Here is a 17,417-nt window from a genome sequence, read left to right as displayed (position 1 = left end):
CCTCATTAGTTACGCGATCTACCCATCTAATCTTTAGCATTCTTCTGTAGCACCACATTTCTAAAGCTTCTATTCTTTCCTTGCCTACACTGTTTATTATCCATGTTTCACTTCCATGTATGGCTAAACGGCATACAAATACTTTCAGAAAAAACTTCCTGACACTTATGCTCGATGTCTTCTTCAGAAATGCTTTCCTTGCCACAGCCAGTCTACATTTTATATCCTCTCTGCTTTGACCATCATCGGTTATTTTGCTCCCCAAACAGCAAAACTCATCTACTACTTTAAGTGTCTCATTTCCTAATCTAATTTCCTCAGCATCACCTGATTTAATGTGATGACATTCCATTATCCTTGTTTTGTTTTTGTTGATGTTAATCTTATATTCTCCTTTCAAGGCACTGTCCAATCGGTTCAACTGCTCTCCCAGGTCCTTTGCTGTCTCTGACAGAATTACAATGTCATCGGAAAACCTCAAAGTTTTTATTTCTTCTCCATGGATTTTAATTCCTACTCTGAATTTTTCTTTTGTTTCCTTCAATGTTTGCTCAATATACAAATTGAATAACATCGGGGATAGGCTACAACCCTGTCTCACTCCCTTCCCAACTACTGCTTCCCTTTCATGGAGCTCGACTCTTATAACTGCCATCTGGTTTCTGTACAAATTGTAAATAGCCTTTTGTTCTCTGTATTTGACCCTTGCCACCTTCAGAATTTGAAAGAGAGTATTCCAGTCAACACTGTCAAAAGCTTTCTCTACGTCTGCAAATGCTAGAAAAGTAGGTTTGCTCTTCCTTAATCTACCTTCTCAGTCGTAGGTCAGTACTACCTTGCGTGTTCAAACACTTCTACGGAATCTAAACTGATCTTCTCCGAGGTCGGCTTCTACCAGTTTTTCCATTCGTGTCAGTATTTTGCAGCCGTGACTTATTAAACTGAAATTTTCACACCTGTCAACACCTGCTTTCTTTGGGATTGGAATAATTGTATTCTTCCCGAAGACTGAGGGTATTTCGCCTGTCTCATACATCTTGCTCACCAGATGGTACAGTTTTGTCACGGTTGACTCTCCCAAGGCTATCAGTAGTTCTAATGGAATGTTGTCTACTCCCAGGGCCTTCTTTTGACGATCTTTCCGTGCTCTGTCAAATTCTTCATGCAGTATCGTATCTCCCATTTCATCTTCATCTACATCCTCTTCCATTTCCATAATATTACTGTCAAGTACATCGCCCTGGTATAGACCCTCTATATACTCCTTCCACCTTTCTGCTTTTCCTGCTTTGCTTAGAACTGGTTTTCCACTTGAGCTCTTGATATTCATAAAGGTAGTTCTCTTTTCTCTAAAGGTCTCTTTAATCTTCCTGTAGGCTGTATCAACATTACCCCTAGTGATATATGCCTCTACAGCCTTACATTTGTTCTCTCGCCATCCCTGCTTAGCCATTTTGCCCTTCTGTTGATCTTATTTTTGAGACGTTTGTATTCCTTTGTGCCTGCTTCATTTACTGCATTTTTATATTTTCTCCTTTCATCAATTAAATTCAATATCTCTTCTGTTACCCAACAATTTCTACTAGCCCTCATCTTTTTACCTAATTCACCCTCTGCAGCCTTCACTGTTTCATCTCTCAAAGCTACCCATTCTTCTTCTAATGTATTTCTTTTTTCTGTTCTTGTCAATTGTTCCCTAATGCTCTCTCTGAAACTCTCTACAACATCTGGTTCTTTCAGTTTATCCACATCCCATCTGCTTATAATGCCACGTTTTTGTGGTTTCTTAGGTTTTAATCTACAGTTCATTAGCAATAAATTGTGGTCAGAGTCCACAGCTGCCCCTGGATATCTCTTACAGTATAAAACCTGGTTTCTAAATATCTGTCTTCCCTTTATATAATCTATCTGAAACCTTCCAGTGTCTCCAGGCCTCTTCCACGCATACAACTTTCTGTCATGATTCTTAAACCAAGTGTTACCTATGATTAACTTATGCTCTGTGCAAAATTCTAGCAGACACCTTCCTCTTTCATTCCTTACCCCCATTCCATATTCACTTACTACTTTTCCTTCCCTTCTTTTTCCTACTATCGAATTCCAGTCCCCCATGACTATTAAATTTCTGTCTTCCCTCACTATCTGAATAATTTCTTTTACCTCATCATACATTTCTACAATCTCTTTGTCATCAGCGGAGCTAGTTGGCATCTAAACTTGTACTACTGTGGCAGGTGTGGGCTTTGTGTCTATCTTGGATACAACAATGCATTCACTATGCTGTTCATGGTAGCTTACCTGTGCTCCTACTTTTTATTCATTATTGAACTTACTCCTGCATTACGCCTATTCGATTTTGTATTTATAACCCTGTATTCACCTGACTAGAAGTCTTGTTTCTCCTGCCACCAAACTTCACTAATTCCCACGATACCTAACTTTAAACTATCCATTTCCTGTTTAAGTACATTAAAGCGCCAAAGAAACTGGTATAGGCATGCGTATTGAAATACGGACGTACGTAAACAGGCAGAATACAGCACTGCAGTTGGCAACACCTAAATATGACAATTGTCTGGCACAGTTGTTAGATCGATTACTGCTGCTACAATGAAAGGTTATCAAGATTTAAGTGAGTTTGAACGTGGCGTTACAGTCAGCGCACGAGCAATGGGACATAGCATCTCCGAGGTAGTGATGAAGTGGGAATTTTCCCAGATGACCATTTCATGAGTGTATCATGAATATCAGGAATACGGTAAAACATCAATCTCTGACATCGCTGCAGCTGAAAAAAGATCCTGCAAGAATGGAACCAACGATGACCGAAGAATTGTTCAGCATGACAGAAGTGCAACCCTTCCACAAATTGCTGCCGATTTCAATGCTGGGCCATCAACAAGTGTCAGCATGTAAACAATTCAATGAAACACTGTCGATATGGGCTTTCGGAGCCAAGGGCCCACTCTTGTACTCTTGATGACTGCATGCAGGGTGTATACGTGGCCGAGAAAAAAAAATTCCCGGATTTTTCCTGGATTTCCCTGTGAAAAATACACTTTCTCCCGGATGAAAATACAATTTTTCCTTGTTACGTAACAGTATATTTTTCCTCGAAACTGTAAAACTTATCAATCCTTTCAATGGTTGTGGTTTTATACACCGGTGTAGAATTTCCCGGCACTTTAGAAAACGAAACTCAGGGAACAAACACGTTTCGGAAAGATGTCTGATGTGCAGCAACATGTACACTGTATATTTTCGTATTACGGTAGTATAAATTCGAATTCCACCAAACACCGCATGTTACTTTCTGAAGGATTGAAATCGAGATTACGATGCACTTTTGTAAGCCAGTCATAGCTCATGCCAAGCGATCTCGGCAGCCGATGACAGCGGATATTCATAGCATAGGACCCGTGATGTAGTCACAGTCAACAGCAACATCATTGTTAAGCAGCACGAACACACAAATAGGAAAAGTAATGGTTTAAATTAATATGCATAGTGTTGCTACAAGAAAAGAAAAGCTTTCACATATAATATTGGTCTCCAAGATTAATAAGCTGCAAGTGAAGCTAAGCTTTCACACATAATGTTGATTTTTTTGTGCGTGTTACACTTTAAGATACATCACACAGATTTGCCAGTAAAATTTTTAACAACGACATAAATGTCTGATCTTCTGGGCTCGACAATATTCTAAATGGTCATCCTCAAAGATTTGATTTTTGAATGAGAGTCGAACGCTCTGTGATTTAAGAAATTCATCGGACATTCGCGCACAGAGTTCATATTGTGTAAACGGAAATTTACTTTACTTGAATGTAATGCATTTCAAACAACCAATCGGAATATTTTCCCGCAACCTGTTAGAAATTGATTCGTTTCAGCAGTTGCGCCAGATAACAGGCATCGCCGTGCTTGGGCAGCCACGATGACGCATGAAGTCTGTATATTCGTACGTGTAAAACATTAAAAGATCATAAAAGAAACAAGACATTAGAGGATACTCCAAGAGCATGGGAATTTTGTGAAACATACTAAAATGCATAATTCGGCTTAAAGTGCACATTCGTATGTCCAGATTCAGATGTAAATTTTCTTCGAGTACCAGTAGCATATTATCTCATGTTTGGTTGTTTATTATGGCATAATCCCATACGTGCTAGAAGATGAAAATGTGAACTTGAAATGCAGCGAACAGTTGAAATTAGCCAATAGTGTGGATTTAAACACTTTGTTTCAAATAAATTGACTGTCTCAGCAGAAAAGATTAATAAAAGTCAAATTTCTTTAACAAACCGTAAAAATAACTTCATTGTTCTGCAAAGCGATTACCGCTTGACTGTCAGAAAGGCGGACAAAAATGAAATCTGAAACTAATAACATATTTTAGCCTCGTGTAATTATGTGAATGTATTTTAATTCACTTGATAGCTCCCAGCCCCAGAAATCCGTTTTGTTTTCATTTGGCATGAGAGCAATAAACGAAGAGGAAACAGCAAAACCACTTAACGTAAATAGGGGTCACGTGGAGACTACCACCTCCCCACTACAGCTCAGACTGCTCTGTGCATCAGGTCCGGATCTACGATATTTCCGAACCGCGACAATATTAGATAGTGGCTCTCCCCCTCCCTCGAGCGTTTGAGGCACGACGCCAAAAATTTAAAAAATCGACTTTTTTCTGAAGAGTCTGGTACATAAGACATGTTAGAGGGAACATAAGACATGTTATTTAGTCTGTGTGCCGAAGTGCAGTGCCACGCCTCTTCACACAGCATTCTTCCATCACATGTCTCTGTACTTCGCTCTTAGGAATTCAAACGTGTAATATTTTGTAATGGGTGCCATCAAACCATATTCAGGCCAGTGGAAATTAAAATGTCCTGTGGTGCATCTCCTGCTCCCAGTCGGCCGGTTTGACATCCTGCCCCTCTTTAAAAAATCTCGCAGTTAATACGGGATGGGATTATTTGTAACCGGCAGAACAAGAACTCTTCAGAAAATTTGTAGTCTTTACTGCCTATTAGCTAATAACTTGCTGTTTTGTGCGACATAATACACTATGCATGCATTCAAAAATCAACTTACGATTCATTCAGAAATCAACTTAGAATTTGACAGACGTCGCAAGACACCCATTTCAGTTCGCCCTTGATCCATTAACTCAGTTTTTTTTATTACAGAGGGCAGCTAACCCTCTAACTGAACAGCTGCCGTGCTGGCTACAATATAAGAGAAGAAAGATGTGCATTAATCTGAACAGACCAACGTGCGCTGGATGCTAGGCGCTTTGTGAAACAAGGTCTTTTTTCTTCAATAATATGAATTTGGTGCCCCGCCCCCCTCCCACTGTAACTGCAGATATCCCGGTTTCTCCCCGCCCCCTAGTTCCAGGCCTGTTGCGCATACGTGGATCTGGCAGCTTAGGCGACCAGTAAAATTTTTCCGGATAGCATCTGGCTGCTGGCTGCTTGCTGCTATTACTTATATAGCTAACTGCCACATTTCTGTAGCCAGAAGCGGGCGAAGATACAACTCATACGCGACTCAACTGCACATGCGCATAAGCTCACTTGCAACTGCTCAAACGAATCTAATGTAAACAGTTGTGACATCACGCCCATCGGAGACAATTTGTTGTTATGAAACATTGCATAGTCTTCCTAAAGCATTTGGCACATTTTGCTGTTGGCAGACGCTTGTATGAGCACTGTGTTTTGTTCTTGTGCATGGTGCATTTCCTTTCCAGCTTAAGTTGTTGTTGTTGTGTTTTTTTTTTTTTTTTTTTTTTTTTTTTTTTTTTTTTTTTTTTTTTTTTCTGCAGTAATGAGATACAGTAACATTCTTTCTTAGAGTATTAGTTCTTACCAGTCACAGTTACAAAAATTAAACTGAAAACTAAAACAATGAAAAATTCCTGGAATTCTAAAAAATTCCCGGGTTTTTCCCGGATCTCCCGGGTCATATACACCCTGTGCATGACACAAAGCTTTACGCCTGGTCTAGGCCCATCAACACTGACATTGGACTGGTGATGACTGGAAACACGTTGCCCGGTTGGACGAGTCTCATTTCACATTGTATCAAGCAGACAGACGTGTACAGGTAGGGAGACAACCTCATGAATCCCTGGACCCTGCAAGTCAGCGAGGGACTGTTCAAGCTGGAGGATGCTCTGTAATGGTGTGGGGCATGTGCAGCTGGGGTGATATGATTGGTTGGTTTAAAAGAGGGGGAAGAGACCAAATTATGAGGTCATTGGTCCCTTGTTCCTAATAAAACAATGCCACAAGTGTGAGAGTAAAACAGACAAGACATGTAACACAAAATGGAAAGAAAGGAAAAACCACAAGAATGAAGAAAAGGCAACCAACACTAAATGGAGCAAAAGAGGACAAGAAAACAACAGAGAGACGCTAGAAACAGAAGAGAGTAAAACAAGAAAGCTGATTACAGTGGCTGGCTGACTACAAGAATAAAAAGGAAAAGCCAGCCACTCGGCAACACATTAAAACCTCCACCCTAAAAGCAGTAGGGTGGAGGACACAGAGGGACAAAGGACATGCGCTAAAACTTAGATCAAATGATAAAAAACACCCTCACGAATAAAATGTAAAACTAAATCAGCCAATGAGGCGTTGTCAGATAAAATGAGCGGCAACGAGTCCAGTAACCCAAGAATTCGTCGCTGGGCAGTCAAAGTAGGACAGTGCACCAGAATATGGGCCACTGTCAACCAGGTGCCGCACCGACGCTGAGGTGGCTCTTCACGGCACAAGAGGTAACAGTGGGTCGGCCAAGTGTGGCCAATGTGGAGCTGGCAGAGGACAACTGATTCCCTGCGAGAGGCCAGCATGGAAGACTTACACACATTCATCGTCTTCCTTAATGACAGGCAGTTAGTTGTGCATACTGTTATGCCATTCCGTCTCCCAAAGCCAAAAAACCCTGCGGTGTAGGAGTCAGTACACAGAAGAAATGATTCCTTGGGGCATGAACGGATATACGGAAGTACACGAGATAGGGCCACCATCTCTGCAGTGAATACACTGCAACCACTGGGCAAGGAATGCTGTTCAATATGGCCTCTGTGGACAAAGGCGAATCCAACATGACCATCATCTATCGAGCCGTCGGTGTAAACCACTTCAGAGCCCCGGAACACTTCAAGAATCGAGAGGAAGTGACAGCGGAGAGCCACAGGGTTAACGGAGTCCTTAGGGCCATGTGAAAGGTCCAGGCAAAGCTTTGGCCTACAGCTGCACCATGGAGGCATACGTGAATGGACCTCGAGGAGAGGTGGTGAAGGGAAGGACTCCAGTTCATACAGATGCAATTGCATGTGAACCACAATCGTTAGCCCTGACCTGGGCTGCCTATGCGGGAGGTGAACTGTCGTGGTTGGGAAAAGAAGAATGTAATTAGGATGTTCAGTAGAGCTATGAATGTGTGTAATGTAACTGGCGAGCAGTTCTGCCTGTCTAATCTTCAACAGAAGAACTCCAGCCTAGCGAGAGAAGCCAAAGAAGACTTATGCTTCTCCAGATTAGAAGGGGGGACGGACGTCCCCGATGATTGGGGGGGGGGGGGGGGGGGGGTTGCTCCCGAAGTAGGTAGTGCAGGAGAAACGGGGAGGGAAATGCCCCCTATGATCAAGGGGCCAGGTGTAGTCTTCCGGCTCTGAGAGGTGACTGGGGTTGGCAGAGCTGGCGGTGTCAGAACTGTTGTAGCAGTGGTGTAAGACGATGTCATATGTACAGGATGCAGGTGTTCAAATTTTCTCTTAGCCTCAGTGTAGGTCAGTCGGTCCAGGGTCTTGTACTCCATGATTTTCCTTTCTTTCTGGAGAATCCTACAGTCTGGCGAGCAAGGCAAATGGTGCTCTCTGCAGTTGACACAGATGGGAGGCGGGGCACATGGAGTATTGGGATGTGATGGGTGTCCACAATCTTGACATGTGATGCTGGAAGTACAGTGGGAAGACATATGGCTGAACTTCCAGCACTTAAAGCACTACATCGGGGGAGGCATATAGGGTTTTACAACACACCAGTTGACATCACCTTGACCTTCTCGGGCAATGCATCACCCTCGAAGGCCAAGATGAAGGCACTGGTGGCAACCTGATTATCCCCCGGACCCCGGCGGACACTCAGGACGAAATGTACACCTCGCCTCTCTAAATTGGCACACAGCTCATTGTCAGACTGGAAAAGAAGGTCGCTGTGAAATATGATACCCTGGACCATATTTAAGCCCTTATGGGGCGTGTAGATTACAGAAACATCCCCCAGCTTGTCACAAGCAATTAACACCCGTGACTGGGCAGAGGATGCTATTTTGATCAAGACTGACCCAGATTTCATTTTGGACAAGCCCTTCACCTCCCCAAACTTGTCCTCTAAATGCTCAACAAAAAACTGAGGCTTCATCGTCATGAAAGATTCACCATCTGCTGCCATCCTTAACCTGACGTTCCTCCCATGGTGTGGCCAGGGAGGTGAATGGTTTAGGGTTATAGTTCTGTGCGTTGAATTGAGCTTGTGAATGCTTAGAGACTGCTGGTGTTTCACCACCAGCAAGAGATTGTAACGCCGGAAATGCATATCCTCCTATTTCCATCTATTGTGCTATTATTTTCTTTCCTTGTTTTGTTACCTCAAGATATGACATTTCTGTCTCTTTATATATTGTAATTGTTTTACTGTTTGAATATATATATTTATGCACTCATGTCGATGTATAATTAGTTTGTTTCGTAAATATTATTTGTATTTTTACGCTGGGTCTTGCCTAGGGAAAACTGCTATCGAACGATTACATCGATAGGTCGTGTGAAGAATCAAAGTGTGTAGGATCTTTGGTAGTGTTAACTCTGCCGCGTGGAGCGCGGGCTGAGTAGTGAGAGTCTGGCGGGAGTAGCGAGTGGAGGAGGTGTCGTGTGACGCTCCCGCGAGTTGCCGCGCTTTCGGGGTTTGGCAGCAAGTAATTGCGCTCGACTCGCGATGATAGTTTCTGACATGGTGTCGCGGACGGGAAGCATTAGCTGGCGCACATCAAGAGCCCGTTTCGCCTGGTGACCGTGTCGAGAAGAAGGCGCGCCAACATCCAGCTTCTGCAACAGCGACGGCCGACAATGAGTGACTGTCGCCACCTCCTCGATCGACGGCTTCAAACCTTCAATCAACCAACAAGGAAGACTAAAAGCACGTAAAGTTTCAGAACTGTATGGCAGACCTCAGCTTTTCAAATTGTTCCATTTGCCTCGCAAAATTACAGCAACTTAGCATGAACCTTTGTTGCTCATTGTCCCAATTGCATTGCCAAGCAGGGTCCCTTCCTTTTCCGAAATGAACCCGAGTGTCGTTGAAATTCAAACGCCAGCATTAAAATAATATGATTAGATTTCACTGCTTTAATTTCAAAGTTCGGTAGCTGGCTACAATATTTAGGTTACACGAGCACTAATTTAGAGTGCGAGTTTTGTTAGCATATTTTAGCTTACCTGTGACTTCAGCTCAGCTTGGTACGTACTAAATTTTACTATTGTTAATAGTTCAGAATCATTTAATTCAAGTTCAAAGTAAAATCTCTTGTTTCTAAATTGCGTAGAGTCAAGTTGGTTTTGAAATGATTGTTGAGGTAGTCCAAGACTAACCGCATTTTACTGGATTTCGATGTGCTTCAGAAAGAAAGCTCACTATTAACTTCAGTCACTAAATTAACTTTCGATTTTCCGGTTTTATTAATTCTTTTGCTAAATTAAGTCAGAGTGTAGCGAAATTTATTACTTCTGACAAACTTTCAGTTTTCACACTACACGTGTCAACCTTCAGTTGCCACGCTTCTAGTGTTAATTATATGTGTAATAACCTTTCTTTTTCAGTTACTATAGTAATTGTCCTTAGGACTGGCGACCGTGATTTCCCCCAAATCTCAAATATCTAATTACCGCTAGTTAATTGTTAACGTAAAGGCCGCACATTTACTTTCTTTATTAACTTTACCCCTTTTCAAAATTAATTTCCACCAGTTTCATTTGCATTTTTCCTTTCATTTAGATGTAACCCTTTCCTCCCTCTTTACCGATAGATTAACTTCGGTGACGATTGCTTTTCCCAAATTTCCATTAGGTACACGCGGTTTAATTTTTCACTGTCATTAAGGTCGATAAGTGAGGGGGGAGGTTACAAGATGATGGACTACACTTCATCGCGTGTCATCTGCCCTGATGCCACCCACTCTGACCAGGGGCCGTCCCCAGGGACACCACCCAGCCGCAGCAAAGGCCACCTGCTTGGAGTCCCGATGCCCCAGGGGGATGGGCATCTACCCCTTGGCATACATGGGGAGTTAATGGCACAGGCATCAGCAGAGCGATCCCTGTGTGGTCAGGGGGCTACAACCAACACAGTACACGGCGGCCCCACCACAACGGACTGGCTAATGTGCTGGATATCAGGTGCAAAGAAGTCCATTGTCATTGTCGACACAGGAAGTGCCACTGCATAGTGCATGGTGGAAAACACACCCAGGAAGGTGCCCTTGCCCAAGAGATGGAGAATGAGTGGGGACTGAAATGCGACGATGAGAAAGTGGGCTAAAGATCTCAATGCATGATGGACACCCTTCCCCAATTGGCTAGCTCTTCAGGAATATTTTGAAGAATGGAGGTCAAACCCTACAGAGGACCATCACGTAAAGGCCGAAAAGTGTGAAACTCCTTTCAGTCACCTCTTATGACAGGCAAGAATACCTCGGGCCTATTCTTACCCCCAGACCTGCAGGGGGTAGGAGTGATATGGACCCTCTGGTATGTCCAAATATGACTCTGATAGGTGACACGTACATACGCATACTGTTTGATCACCTGCATCCATTCATGGCTATTGTGCATTCCTAAAGGACTTGGGCAATTCCAGCAGGACCATGTGACACCCCACACATCCAGAATTGCTACAGAGTGGCTCCAGGAACACTCTTCTGAGTTTAAACAGTTCCGATGGCGGATTTGTGGACAGTCCTGCAGGATTCAGGGTGTCAATTCCCTGAATGACGTACTTCAGACATTAGTCAGGTCCATGCCATGTCATGTTGGGGCACTTCCGTGTTCACGCGAGGCCCCTACATGATATTAGACAGATGTACCAGTTTCTTTGGCTCTTCAGTGTATATTATATAGACCCTTCAAAACTGTATTATGTTTGAACATGTAATCACGTAATACGTATTTTATAAACTCTATATTTGGCAGTTCATTGATTAATTCAGAAGAATAAACTGGACGCTGTCTTGATGTAAAAATTTGGATACGGCAAGAGATTATTTGATGGAAAATGAATGTTTTGTTGTTGCTGTTGTTATTACAAATTGTACACTTACAATAAGAGAGTTTGATTATCAGATACTTGATACACATTGCCAAGAACTTTTATTTCTTTCTCTTTCATTCTTTTAGATACATGTTTATCCCCTTGCATCCCCCTGCTACCTTTTCCCTTTACCTTCCAACAAGTTTTTCATTTCTCTTTATTTTTAAGCTTTTAACATAATGTCATCTTCTTCTTTATTTACATGTTTATTTTTTCTGTTGGCCAGTTTCATTATACATTTTGTATCTATATCATTAGTTAACAATGCAGCTCTTCAAAAACTACTAAAAGTTTCTTATTACTTTCTTACTTAATCTCTCTCTTACATCACATGAAAACATCTGATATCAAGATAAGTTGTTTAATTCTGAATTGGTAACCTTCATGATCCAACAATATTTCATTATTAAGTGAAGATCATAAACAACAATGGGATTTTAAAAGACTAATGTCTTGTTTTTGTAAAAATTGAACAAATAACCTTATGATCAAAAAATATGAATAGAATTTTACCTGACCCTTGACACGTAAGCATGGCTTCAGTACCAGAGGTACACCACGTGTCTTCACATCATCAGCAGTTGTAGCTGCACATAAATTAGTGTTGTTCAGCCTCATCTGCAAAATTAAAGGCATTACACACAGTTAACATAAAGTATTTTCAAAGAAAACAAGAAGTGTATCAAAAGATGAAGGAATTTCTTTTGCAGGTGCATGTCAACCATATTGGCCCAACATAAAAAACAATCATTCTCAAGGATTTCACTTCGACAAGGAACATGAAAAGTAAGGGGGAAGAACCAGAAAACAACATGGTGGAAATATGAGCTGTGTGCCATAATAATAATTGATTGTTTCTTAACTTTAAAATGAGGTCACAAGAATGAACACAGAACACCAAGTAGGGCTTGAGGAAGACACGAACACTTCCATGGTCACACTTTTGTAGCTGGAAAGTCCACTGCAGAAAAGCATTTTCATCAAATATTCAAATGTTAAAGAAACATGTTTTTAAAATTCATTATTTACAGATGAATTATAAAAACAAGCACATTGGGTCACATTGCTGAAAATTCTTATGCGCATGTCTTAGCATTTAGAATGTCCAAGGAAAAGGAATGGTCCAATCTAATGCGTTGAAACTTTCTGTGAACTGTTTGCACAGCAGGAATACAATCAATCAAATGTACTGTCAAAATTACAGCTGCTAAGACACACTGGTAGTATTTCTTCAAAATGTTGGCAACATCACTGCCCACCAGGCAGCACAAGTAATGTGCACCACTAGTGAAGCCAGAGCAGACTGCGCATGCACGACATAGCTGGTGCACTGCCTTGGCTGATGGTGCATCATTAAGCACATAATAAGACACAGTACGATCATAATTTGTCACATGAGCTCAGTTTCTGTTGGCAGTTTCTCTGACACGATTACGTTTGCTTGAATTTGTAATTCATTTGGTATCCAGAAATAACAGGAATTAGCCATTTCCTTCTGGAGGTCTGAGGTTCAAGTTACCACCATGGAAGTGTGCAGCAGCTTTCATCATGTACTACAAATGGACACAAGGCACTATGTATTCATAACCTCCTCTACTGATCCTACACATTACAAGTATTGTAGCACAAAAGTGTACGCGTCTGGCATTTATAAGGGTGAGTCAAATATAAATGAGATACTTAACCCAAAGAGGGCAACAGTGTTACGTGACAATTCCAGCCCGTCAGTATTGCATAAGGAGGTGAGGAATGGGGGAATCGGCTGAGCAGGGCTGCTCGCTTCCATCATTAGTCACTATTATAATGTCTGAGCGAGAGGTACTGGTATCCATTGTGTAGTGGAATAGTATAAAGTTTCTTGCTTGGGAATGAGTGAAACCATGGGAAATCCTCAGAAGATTGACTGAACAATTCAAGGAAGATATACTTTCAAGATCTCTAGTGTTTGTTTGGCACATGCAATTTGTGGAGGGTGAGCATACTGAGAATGAGGGCCACGATCGCCGACTTCTCACCAGCTTCACAGACGAGAGCACCTTCTTACGTGTGACAGTCATCTGAGGTGGTTGAGATTGCAGATGAGATGGGGTAACTTATGGTAGCACTTTTATCATTATTAGAGATGAGTACAAAAAGTGAGTGATAGGTGGGTTCCTTGCCTTTTGACAACTCATCAAAAACTGAACAATTTTCAGGTGTGTGAATGTCTCTTGGCTAAATTTCAGGATAAAAACTTGTTCCTAACCCACATTATCACCCATGATGAAATGTTGATGCATCATAAAACTTTAAAACGAAAGAAGTAGCCAAGGAGTGGAGAATGAAGAGGGTACCCAGACTGGTGAAAGACAAGTGAGAGTTGTCAGCTGGCAAGATCGTGGCAACTGTGACTGGTGTGGCTTGTTGCAAATTAACTTTTTGCACAGACATTGGACATTAAATACTGTATACTATTGCAAAGTTTCAAGTGAGGTTAAATAGGTATGTCATCACAAATGGTGTGGTTTACCAATGAGTTCTTCTGCAAGATGGTGTGCATCCACATACACCAATCCTGACCAAACAAAAACTGGAGCAACTCAACTGGAAAATGTGCCTAATCCCTGTAACTTTCAAGTCTGTGGTCCACTCAGAGCAGTTCTGGGGATCAAAGGTTCAATAATGATGGCTTCAGACATGACCAACTTCATCTCATGAAAACAGGATATCAAACTTACCTACTCGCAGGCTAAAGTGTGTTTTGAAAGCACAGGGCTATTTAGAAAAATGACCTGCAGTTCTACTTTTTATTGTGAAATTAAAAAAAAATTAAAAAGCCTCATTAATTCATATCTGAAACCACCCTGTAGATTTGTTGAACCCAGCATTTACTTCCCCTCATTATTTCAAATTTTCATGTCCTTTTCAACTGCACAAATAGTCTGTTTATAAATCCTTCCATCAAGAATACACAAGCAGGTCACACCTGTAGTTGTGCGAAATATGCACAAGTAGCAAAACCAGTTTCAGCCTTAAGCTTCAAAAACTAAACACAGCAGGGAGGAGACCATCTCATATAAGGCTGCACAACATACTCAAACAGTTCACTGTTTCTCCACCCTGACAACAATTTCAGTGTACTTTAATTAAGGCAGTTCTTTCATAGGACATAAATGTAGCCGTTTCTGGACCCTATGAACTGCTCCACATGGAACAAGCATAAACCTCCACTTGATTCAACACTTACTGTCTGCTTATTCTAGTCCTTGTGCAGTACTGATCTGCACTATTATTTGACTTGAGTACCATATAGCTAACCAATGGCCTTTACTATTACCCAGATGGCCACAACTCAGCCACTATTTTTAGCTCATAAAAGGTCTTGTGAAAGCAATCTGAAGACTATTTGGAACACTGGTGGTGTTATAAATATTCTCCAATATGGAAGTTTCAATTTGTATAGAGCTGATGTGGCGATGTACGAGATGCTGATATATGATGATGCTGACGGCAGTGAACAGAAGTAAGACTCAATACAGCGAGTCATTTCAAGGAATCATAAATATGTCACGGAGACACACACATATGAGTGCAACTTTGTATTTAAAAATATAAACACAGAAGGGAAAACAAACTACTCTGCAGGAAAATTATTATTTTATTTTTAAGTGCACTTACCAGAAACTGAGATGTATAATTGCGCGCTCGTGAGTGCCATGGTTGAAACTTTGCAAGCTGCTGCTGCTGCTGCTTTACTCTGCCTTTTGCCCATTTTGCTTTCAGTCTTGCATCATTATCCTCTGGTAGCCCCAGTTCAGGGTACACAGTATCCATGTACCATTTGAAGCTCTTGCAACCTAATCGCTGTCTTAATCGCTGTCTCTCGGATATATCACCAAATGATATATCTCTTGCATCTGGTCGGACTTTCAAGAAATAATCCTGCAGAGATAACCGAAACATCATTGTTACATAAACAACTAATAATTCAAGTGGCCATATAAAAATCCACTTTTGTTAAAGGATTCTTTAGGTCTGATAAAAGAGTTCTTTCTCATGAAGAATGAAAGAACAGAATAGCAACATAGAATAATTTTTAACCATATATCTATGACATCAATGTGCTACTGTTTCGAGAAAGTTATATAATTCAATGGCAGCATCATCAGAGACGGCCCAGCCTATTCATCATCGTGGTGCCTCCCCAAGTTATGCTGAAGTTAGGCTGACAAGCTCACTGAGCACTAATATTCAGAAATTTAATGGATTATTAATTTTGTTTTAGTACTTACACAAAAATATGTTTTGTAGAATTTTCATTTATCATCAAGCATGCCACACTAAAACATATAATTAGTCATTCAACTGTAAAAATAACAATATTTATAGAAAATCTACTTTCCGAGCCTTCCAATTCAAAAAATTCTTGACAATGACACTAATTTAAATTAAACTTAAAGCAGATTCCACTTAAACATGGTAGTCAAAAGTATTTAGATGTGAATCAAAACAACATGATTGACAGCTGAGTGTAGCAGGAGAAATGGCAATTCGCAGTTTTGTATCATCAGCTGTGAAGTGCTGTACTAAGTATGTTCCTATTTAAAGCACATGCTGAGTTTGCTTTGCAGGATAATAATAGTCTTTTCCAGTGCTTGATATGTAAAAAAAAAGAGGTTCTTGCAGTGACCTACTGGGGGCGGAGGGTGTGTTTTTGAAGTTTTGGTTTCTTAAAATGCCATTTTAATGCTTTTCTGCACATTTTAAAAGTGTGGATACAACATTTGTACTGGTAGAAATTAGAGTTCTGTCACACCACATCTCAAAAAAAACTGTGGCTCTCATTCTTTTTCAGCAGAGGTACCAATATGGAGCACCGTCATGAATCGAGCACTGGTCGTATCACTTTCCTATGCAATTTCACCACTACCTTCACATATTCTGAAAAAGAATCATACTGCACAGAAAAATAAGGCATATAAAACAAAATCACAACAATAATGTTGAAGACAACAAATGTCATCTGCAGCTGACTGGTAACCAGCACCTGAGTAATAAGACAACTGTGGAAAAGACAGACGCTGTGACCAAACTCATGCTCTGATTAGTTGCTGCTACAGTAGCTGTTATTTTGATTCAAGTAGAGAAACCTGGTAATCACATAAAGCAAATCTGTTGCCCGCGTTTACATGTAAAATTAATGTATGTCATATAGTAGCTATGAGTAAAAATTAATAATTAGCTTTGTGCTGTATTATGTCCCCCCCCGCCCTCCCTCCGGCACAAAAATGGAGCCACTATAACAGCCACTCTAACAGCTATGTGCATGTAGAAGAAAAACAAGCATTAGCACTTACATGAGGCAGAAAAAAAGAAAGATCCATCATCTACAAGAAATTAAAAATTCCATAACGCTCAAAAAGAGATCATTCAATGTAAAATGTGAATTTAGTTAACAGAAATAAAAAAATATTTAACATTAAGAAGTTTGGAAAACATAGTGCACCACAAACCTTATATTCATCCATCCAAACATGAGCAACTCTAAGAGAATTCCTAGTCATCGTATCTTCACCAGTAGGCGAACCATAGGGCCTCCGTTTTCTGAACACGTGGCCGACACGTGAGCATGGCACAATCCATAATGAACCACCACACATCCATACCTGAAGATCAAATTTCAGGATTATGATAATGGAATTGTTAGCAAATCTGAGCATGATAGGTTTTTTGCTGGTGGTGTAGTTTTCCCTAAGACCCAAAGCACAACACTTATTATTTGAAATCAATTTAACCAACTGCTTAGTTACACTTTATGCAGATCATGCGGGTTACACGGTGACACATATACATCTTGTCTCAGAACTTGTCTTCAGACTTATTTGGACAAGGAATTCATTTGAAATCTCTTGTAGTATAAGTTGAGTAAACTAAATGGTTGTGATAAATCTTAGAAGCAGAGTGTTGTGATAAATCTTAGAAGCAGACCGTAATTAATGTTTGTCAGTAGTTTTTGTAGCACACGAAAACAGTTTACTCCATCATTTAATCATCAAC

General features: G+C 40.8%; 1 protein-coding gene across 1 annotated transcript in view; it reads right to left on the bottom strand.

Moving 5' to 3' along the window:
* Positions 1–17,417, bottom strand: part of LOC124802557 (polypeptide N-acetylgalactosaminyltransferase 35A) — a 173,962-nt gene that overhangs the window by 48,140 nt on the left and 108,405 nt on the right. The window contains exons 8-10 of the mRNA XM_047263423.1: positions 16,874–17,026; positions 15,039–15,302; positions 11,895–11,999 (exon numbers count right to left, since the gene is read on the bottom strand). Of these exons, the coding sequence (XP_047119379.1) occupies positions 11,895–11,999; positions 15,039–15,302; positions 16,874–17,026 (522 nt within the window). The remainder of the gene's footprint in view (positions 1–11,894; positions 12,000–15,038; positions 15,303–16,873; positions 17,027–17,417) is intronic.

This window comes from Schistocerca piceifrons, chromosome 6 (genome assembly GCF_021461385.2).
Source record: "Schistocerca piceifrons isolate TAMUIC-IGC-003096 chromosome 6, iqSchPice1.1, whole genome shotgun sequence".
In the NCBI taxonomy this organism is placed as follows: domain Eukaryota; kingdom Metazoa; phylum Arthropoda; class Insecta; order Orthoptera; family Acrididae; genus Schistocerca; species Schistocerca piceifrons.
This window is presented reverse-complemented; position numbering and strand designations above follow the sequence as displayed.